At 41.9% G+C, this 9,044-nt stretch overlaps 1 protein-coding gene across 1 annotated transcript; it reads left to right on the top strand.

The window, feature by feature from the left end:
* The first annotated feature begins 691 nt into the window (after positions 1 to 691).
* Positions 692 to 8,523, top strand: LOC133444287 (MOB kinase activator 2). Its single transcript, XM_061721941.1, has 5 exons — positions 692 to 1,115; positions 2,684 to 2,823; positions 3,735 to 3,831; positions 7,561 to 7,685; positions 7,770 to 8,523. Exons 1-5 carry the CDS (start codon positions 1,036 to 1,038, stop codon positions 8,000 to 8,002), a joined length of 675 nt encoding a protein of 224 aa, XP_061577925.1. The 5' UTR covers positions 692 to 1,035; the 3' UTR covers positions 8,003 to 8,523.
* Positions 8,524 to 9,044: the final 521 nt, after the last annotated feature.

Raw genomic sequence — 9,044 nt, 5'->3', positions numbered from 1 at the left:
AAACCTGTCAAAAACAAAGCGTGTGTGTGTGTGTTTTGCGTCACATTTATAGCCTGCTGTGAAAAATGATGTAAAAGTGAAACACTCGTCTCTGGAAATATTTACCTCTGGGGCAGGTGAGGGGCAGGATTATATTGCTTCCTGGAGCACGTTGTACATCTCCTCATGCGAGCTGCACCCTGACATAATCTCTGCCATTATCTCACCTGCCTGTGATCCAAACCTAAATGTGCTTCAGGCACAGGTCAAATGTGACAGTGGGGGACGGTTCGAAGACCCTTCTTTTGTGGACATACGCTTCTCATATTCACTTTTTACACACCGGATTCTTATCTCTACATCACCTGTGGGCCTGCGGTTGCATTCAACAGCTTGTGTGTGTCATCACATTCCTCTGCAGCCTCGGTGCAGACACTGAACACACCTGCAGCTGCTCCAGCCTCTTTTTGCTGCTCCAATCACCCCTACTCTTTTTTCTTTTTTTTCCCCCCAAAATATATATAAATACTTTATATTTGCTCCAGAAAAACCAGACACCATTTGCCCTGCGTGCCTTTTTGCTCTCCCTGTGAGTACTGGATTCACCAAAAGCTGGTGTGTATGCAGTGGGTGGAAAAGAGAAGAAGGCGGAGTTGTGTTTTTGTACTTTTATGGGTTGTGGAGAAACCTGCCTGTCTGCTTGGAGTTGAGAGAGGAGGAGCCTGTATGGTGTAGGACTCCAGACAAAGGAGACATAAACACGCTGACACTGGATCAGTGCAGCAGGAAGAGAGGTGGACGGCTGGAAAGCTTTTATTTTTGTGCAAAGACCACCATCTTCAAGCCCCGGGCTGATCCGGCTGTGACTTGGAAAGTTTTTGTGAGGGGGGGATTTGTTTTGTCAGCCGTATGGGCCCGTCTGTGAGCTGAGATGGTTGTGTCGGGGCTGGGGTTGACTTATGCTGCCCTCAGTGTGGAGAAGTGTGTGTGTTAGTGTGTTTGGGGATGGAAAAGTGGGGCTGGCACGACAAACACCTCTGCTCTTAGCTTTACGCCATGGGGGGTTGCCATAGTTACCCCTCAGCCACAAAGGCAGACAGCAAGACTCAGCCTTCTGACATCAGCGCGGAGAAACTGTAAGTTTTATGAATCGTCTTTTGTCCTAAGTTGTTGGGTTTTTTTTTGTTTTTTTAGGGTTTGTCTTTCCATCTTTGTGTTGTCACTCAGTCCCCCCGCCCCCCAAATTAACCAACAGTGTTGTAGAGCAGGAAACGATGATAGAAACCTGGCTGCAGATGGTTTATAGAGGAATGTCCTTCAGATAATGCACATATGTGTGTGGGTTACATATTTGTGTGATGCCATCAGCGCCTGGATTCCTCCACCAGTAACACATGTGGAGAAAGTAGTTTGCACCAACTGATCAAATGTGTTGTATCTTAATCACATTTCAAATGCCTGCTTTGAAACGATTCTTTCGCAGCAACTGTTTGTCACCCTCATGGGTGAGATGAGGGTTACCTGATGACAAAAAACAGGAGAGCAGGGTCACACGGGAGCGTTGCTTACACACAAACACAACATTACAAGTATCTCCGGGTTCAATGTGTTTTCCTGCTGGCGACTCGTAGCCGAGAGGTGATAACTCTCTGAGTTAATGCTGAGGAGTTGGAGCTGAACAGGATGTTAACAGAAGAAGTTCCTGTGGACACATGGGAAGTTTGGCATGAATTTGCGCTACTGTACCAATGTTTACATTCATCTCTGCCAATATCCCTCCCCGTCTGCTCTGAGCTTTTACCTTAGACAAAGACCTCCTGTTTAAACCATTAAACAAATTCTCTCTTCCCACCCCACACACACACACACACACACACACACACACACTCGCACACATTTACGCTCGGGAGTGAAACCCAATAGAGAGCTCAGTGTTTTCTTTATCGCAACAGGCAAGGTCACACTGTGTAAACCCTCAGCTGCTGGCTCTGTGGACATTTGAAAACTGTATGTGACAGCTGTTTCCCCCACTGCACTTCTCAATGTTCACTTTAATCCAAAGCGCTCTGTTTCTGGAGGGGGAGTTTGTTTGTTTTTGTCTTTAGAGGCATTTCTGGGACAGGAGATCACCCTTCCTCATCCGAGTAGATAGCCACTACCTTCCTGTTTTAAATAAAGTCAAATCATGCTGCCAAGTTTTGGCTGTCCCGAACAAGCTGGCGTTTTTCAAACGTCAAGCATTCCCTGCATTCACTCAATACTTGTTGCGTGTTTTGTGTTTTACTCATCATGACCTGTGGCTTGCCAGTGTGAACTGATGCAGGAAAAAAAAGGCTTTCCAGCAGCCAGCAGGCCTCTGAGCTCAGCTCTGCATGATCTTGCACAGCGTCAGTTCTTTTAGTTATTTGCTCTGAAGCGCTGATCACTGCAGCAAGTCTGCTTCATCAACAGTAATTATCCTGGCTCTGCATTCACTGCCTTTATTGCAGTGCCGGGGCTTCACGGCTGCAGTTACAGCAGTGTTTGAATGTGAGGGGGACGGAGGGGACAAGACAGATGAGAGCGTTATCTCCTAACTGCAGTCGGAGTAATTAATCCACTGATCCATGTTTTATACTTTTATTTATTTCTACACGCCATCACATTTTCCATCTGAGTCCCTCCTTCTGCTTGTACCTTATTAACTCTGCACCGTCTTCCCAAGGGGAATCAATAACAATAATCAGGAGCAGCGAGCATACCTGCAGCAGCAGTATGTGTGCCAGCGCATCACGCACACCGACGTGTTCACGCTCGCAGCCCTGCCGCCTGGCGTCGACCAGGCCGAGTGGCTCGCCAGCAACAGTGAGTATTGATGGATTCCTACCTGTATTTGTTTCGTCCTGCCTCCAGTGGCGTCAATTCAGTCAAAGCTAAGGTATGGCAAGGTTACGAGTCACAGAACTGAACTAAAGTATCAATCAACACGTCCAGCAAATACTCATCACTGAAGTCTATGTAGCTTATCTGTGTGGTCAAGAAAATTGGAATTTTTTCAAATGCAGTCTCGCTCACTGCAAAAACTCAAAATCTTACCAGGAATATTTGTCTTATTTCTAGTTAAAATGTCTCATTTTTAGTCAAAAAATCTCATTACACTTAAAACAAGAGACATTACCAGAAAAATAACTTGTTATTTGACCATTTTCACCTGTTTCAAGTAAATTTGCACTTGAAATAAGTAGAAAAATCTGCCAGTGGGACAAGATTTATCTTCTCATTACAAGCAAAAAAATCTTGTCCCACTGGCAGATTTTCTACTTATTTTAAGTGAAAATTTACTTGAAACAGGTGAAAATGGTTGTTTTTGAGTCTTGTCTTAAATGTAATGAGATTTTCTTTTACAAAAATTTGACATTTTAACTAGAAATAAGACAAATATTCTTGTTAAGATTTTGAGTTTTTGCAGTGTATAATAAATAGTGAAATCGATTATGTTGTTCTGATTTGCATTTGTAGTTATTCTATATGTATTAAGTAATAGAATAATCAATACAAATAGACACAGACTAATTCCATAAATGTATTTAAAAAACAAACATTTACATTTCCCCTTGAAGCCAAAGTGTGGCGACTGCCATACCTTGCCATACCCAATTGACGCCCCTGCCTGCCTCCTCTCCTCCCTGACACATAGTGCAAAAAGAAAGAAAGATAAGTTGGAAAAAAAGGCAATATGTGCAGGAGACATAAGTTGTTTGTTTGATCTGTTGCAGCTGTGGCTTTTTTCAAGCATATAAACCTGTTCTCCAGCGCGTTGTCGGAGTTCTGCACGCCCAGCACCTGTCCGACCGCCTGTGGACCAGGCAACACGTACGTTAGACAATCAAACCGCACACATTACCCAATGCACAGCCATCCAAAGGACACGGCCTCTCATCTGCAAGGCCTCAGATGTTTATTTTGCCATCCAAACTCCATACAGTAAAAAGTATAAATAATTGTGCCTGTAAATAATGTTAAGAGAGAAGTTCAGACTAGTGACCGAGGAATAGATTCTGTAAAGCTTCACATTTGTTTTATGCCGATAGTTTTATAAACTCACTTTGATGATGATGACATAGTCATTCGTCATCTTCTGGCGTGTCTTCCATAAGGAACAGGCTGTAACAGCTGCTCCCATCTAGTGGTCATGTCGTAGATGACAGCCATCCCAACAGTGCTGCCGTCAGCAAACCTACACCACACTGCATAGTTTAAAAGGGAATATAAAAAGAAACAAATCACTCCATCCAAAATCACACTGCGCCCATCACTCTGGAACGGAGTAATTCCAGATTTATTGGACCACAAGACCTGTTTCCAGTTCTCCAAGGACCACTATTCATCTACTCTAGCAAATCAAAGCCTATGTTCTTTTTCTTTTCCTTTTATTATTCCTTCAGGCTACACAGCTGGTTGGTACAAATACCTTGAGATCACCTCACATTGTGCATGTGGAAATACTTGTTCTTTAAGTATTTAACACTGCAGCTAGTTCTGGTGTTGATTACTTTTGATTAGATTTCACAGAACATTTATGTGATTCATGATTACTGCAAGATGCTGAAAACGCCATCCTTCAAGGTTTTAATTATGTGTTGAGCACTTCTTAACCTAGATATTGTCAGGAGTTTCTTTGTTGGCTTCATGCAGACCAATAGAGAGAGAGAGTGTCGCCTTTCCATGATGGCAGGATGTGTCTTTTAACGTAGCTCTTTAGGGAAAGAGAAGCTTCAGTTGGGGTAAAATAACTGGTTACCAGCTGAAATCTATTAATAACTGCAGTACTTTTCCAATGGGAGGGTCCCTGGCCTCTTTATTGGGGCCAGATGGTATATATCAGTGGGCTAAAATGCCTGTCAGTGGAAAAATAAAAATTTTCACATTATCATTGCTTCAAACACCACGGTTCTTTGTCGGAAAATGATAAAAACTCCTGGGCTTCAGTTTTACTCACCCAGATTCTCAGTTCTGGGCATTGGTCACTGACATTTCCAATCCTTATTCTTGCAGATTCTAGAAATACAAGAGAAAATTAAAGCTGCAAGCAGCGATGAACGGGCCCTCGCATTCATGGCCACCGCCCCCCATAAGCATATCAGAAATGACACCACCCACGACTTCCTATGTCAAACCATTCAAAAGTTATAGCAGAAAATAGGGACAACCAATCAGAAGAAGGGGCGGGGCTAATTCAGGCCAATGAAGGTCAAGGACTCAATACCGAGTCCGATGACACCACCCACGAGTCTTTATGTCAAACCATTCAAAAGTTATGATAAGAAAAGTATTCTAGGGGGCGCTGTTGAGCCATTTTGCCACGCCCATTAATGCAAACCATGAAATATCAAATTTATCGCCAGGCCTGGCTTGCATGCAAAATTTGGTGACTTTTGGGGAACCATCAAATATGGACCAATCAGATGAAGGGAGGGCGCGCTTTTTGGCGTCTATCGTCGCCACGGTAACGCTTTTGAAAGAGAAAAGTAATGCGCGTAGTCGCAGGATGGAGACGCATATTTTGATGTATAACACACCTGGGTACCTGGGTGCACGTTACGGTTCGGGCCGTATTAACTCTCGAAGGAATGGCATAAATTGCACCAAAATAACGCGATTAATTCAAATTCAAATTTAATAATTCGGTTTCGGCCATGGCGCCAAGAGACTTTTCTTTAAGTTGCGACATGATACAGGTGTGTACCGATTTTCGTTCATGTACGTCAAACCGTATTGTGGAGCTTGAGGCGCAAAGTTTTTTCTGTCTGAACCAATCAGATGAAGGGTGGGCGCGCTTTTTGGCGTCTAGCGTCGCCGCGGTAACACTTTTGAAAGAGAAAAGTAATGCGTGGTGTCACAGGACGGAGACGCACATTTTGATGTATAACACACTTGGGGGCACATTACGGTTCGGGCCGTATTAACCACCGAAGGAATGGCATAAATTTCTCCAAAATTACACGATTAATTCAAAATGGCCGACTTCCTGTTCGGTTTCGGCCACGGCGCCAAGAGACTTTTCTTTTAAGTTGCGCCATGATACAGGTGTGTACCCATTTTCGTGCCATGTACGTCAAACCGTATCGTGGGGCTTGAGGCACAAAGTTTTCAAGGGGGCGCTGTTGAGCCATTAGGCCACGCCCATTAATGCAAACTATTAAATATCACATTTTTCGCCAGGCCTGGCTTGCATGCAAAATTTGGTGACTTTTTGGGCACGTTTAGGGGGGCAAAAAGGCCCTCCTTTCGTCGAAAGAAAGAAAGAAAGAAAGAAAGAAAGAAAGAAAGAAAGAAAGAAAGAAAGAAAGAAAGAAAGAAAGAAAGAAGAAAGAAAGAAAGAAAGAAAGAAAGAAAGAAAGAAAGAAAGAAAGAAAGAAAGAAAGAAAGAAAGAAAGAAAGAAAGAAAGAAAGAAAGAAAGAAAGAAAGAAGAAAGGAAAGAAAGAAAGAAAGAAAGAAAGAAAGAAAGAAAGAAAGAAAGAAAGAAAGAAAGAAAGAAAGAAAGAATTCTACAGATACAATAGGCCTTCGCACTGTAAGTGCTCGGGCCCTAAATACACACACCTTTTTTTTTTTTTTTTCTTTATCCACTGGCATAAAAGCAATGTTCTTCAACCCTGGTCCTCAGGACCCGCTGCCCTGTATGTTTTAGGTGATTCGCTGCTCAGATACACCAGACTGGATCACTGCTTGTCATCAAGGTCTACACAAGTCTGTCAATGACATGCTAATTTAAGCCAGCTCTGTTGGAGCAGAGCACCAGAGCGACAGGGTAGAGTAATAGTGCTTTAACAGATGTTTCCAGCTTCTTCCAACTAGCTGTTTTCTTTGTTTGTTTGTTTTTCCAATGAATGTTCACATCGTACCCCAGGTTTCTATATTTTTGTTGGATGTGTTTTGCACACTATATAACCTGTGTATCAGTTACTTGGTCAATTTTATTAAAAAAAAAAAATGACGCTCTACACCAGCTTGGTGGGTGTAGCAGTCCTTTACCTACTCAATTTGAATAATTTTAGTCGCTTATTTACTGGAGTATCTTGTTCTGACTCTTGTTCTACGTGTTTCCTTATGTTTGACTAAACCTATATGGAATACCCAATACTCACATTTTGAGTTCTTCAACTTTGATTTGAACAAAAATGAATATCCACACACCCATCTACCAGTCTAATTTAACACCGGCAAACACTTGTATCGATCTGAACTCCGGTAGCATCCTAGGTTACACAGGCCTATAAAAGAGAAGAGTCTTATTGCACATGTGCATTTATTATCCACAATATACAACTTACACTAAATGATGACTGTACTTTACCCAGATCATACATAAATATTGCAAAGAACATATAACTTGCAATGCAAATGTAAAGGATTCATTAGGAACAACAAAATGCAAAAAAGTGGGCAAGGCCAGCAAATGTCTTGTCTCCAGAATGATTCACTAAAAGTGATTCCTCATTTTTTTTTTTCTAAAGAAACGTAATCAACTGTAGAACATATAGTTTTGACTGCAGAAACTTCCAGAAGGATGCGCCTTGACTCTGCACTGATGTTATCAGGGTTTACTTCTGGACCGACGACCACGGCAGGAAGCTGAAGTGCTCCGCCCCTCTTTACTTTGACTACGCCATGTCCTACATTCAGGACTTACTGACTGATGAAAATGTGTTCCCTACAAAAGCAGGTAATGTGCACCTGTGAGTTTGTGTTGTTCCACGTCACACAACAAACTGAGTTTTAAGCTGTTTTCTCATCCGTTTTCTCCCAGGTGTTGTGTTTCCCACAGGCTTCATCTTTCTGGTCCAGAAGGTCTATTTGCTCCTATTTAGGACTCTTGCTCACATTTACTGGTCTCACTACAGGGAAGCACTTGCGATGGGCCTGCACCCACACCTTAACACACTCTTCACACATCTCACACTCTTCTGCCGACAGCACGCCCTGCTGGAGCCTGAAGACATCCAGCCTCTGCAAGACCTCATCGCGGCTCTAGGGCAGTAAGAGTGAACCTCCAATTCAATCACAAGTTCTAAAAACTCACATTTTATCATTTTAATTGTATTTATTTGTTGCAGTTTGTGGTTTGCTGCCACTCGGAATCAAACTGTAATCCCACAGTATGCTTTTTTTTTTTTTTTCATTTTAAAGTGAAGTGTGAAACTTTTAACAGTGCAAGAAAAAAGGACAAGAGCATTTGGTTCCTGTTGTGTGAATCGATGTTTCGTTACTGTATGTATCATTTATATCAATGATTATATTGCATGTTTATGTTTTGAACATAATGGTGCAGTTTTATTTTGAGAAGGTCAATATTAACTTGACTAATAAAAAATAATAATAATGTTACCTATGTCTTTCTGAGGTCCACTTGGCCAAACGGTTAGTGCCATCGATGTATCCTGAAGATCTCTGAAATCCTGTATTCCTGTATGTGTTGATGCAAATACTGTATAATCACACTCGTAAGGACATGCATCTTTTTGTATATGTATTCTTTAATAAATATTTGCAACATTTTGTATGACAAAGTACTTTGTCCTGAATTTCTTCAGTGTAAAGATGTGCAACAGCGGGTTTCTAGTTTTGTTTTAACAGGATTCATGCCTGCTGCCAGCTTTTTTACTGTCACATGTTGGATTTGCTAAAAAGAAAAAGGATTGATTCACTGCTTATCTTTAATGTGGTTTCAACCTTCTGCATCTAAAATCTTAATCTTATAATTGTGTCACTAGTTACTGTTGCCATCACACGAACACCCTCCAGAACACCCGTGGGCTCAAAGACTAACAGCTGTAACCTCAAATTATCTTTCAGAAAGAAGAAAAACTTTCCTTTCTTCAGAAATGAAACTGATGTTAATTCTTGACTGAATAGTAATCCCTGCTGTGCTGCAGATAGAGAAATGGTTGCAAAAAGGTTAATCTAACAGATCCCCAACATGTGATGAATCCTCTCAGGCCCTTTCAGCCTCTCTGGATTAGTCATGAGAAAGTATCTTTAATTTGCATGATCTAGGCTACCATGTGCACCTCAAACACTAATC

The sequence above is a fragment of the Cololabis saira genome, chromosome 5 (genome assembly GCF_033807715.1).
Source record: "Cololabis saira isolate AMF1-May2022 chromosome 5, fColSai1.1, whole genome shotgun sequence".
Classification (NCBI taxonomy): Eukaryota; Metazoa; Chordata; class Actinopteri; order Beloniformes; family Belonidae; genus Cololabis; species Cololabis saira.
The sequence above is the reverse complement of the archived record's forward strand: the minus strand, read 5'-3'. Positions and strand labels throughout refer to the sequence as shown.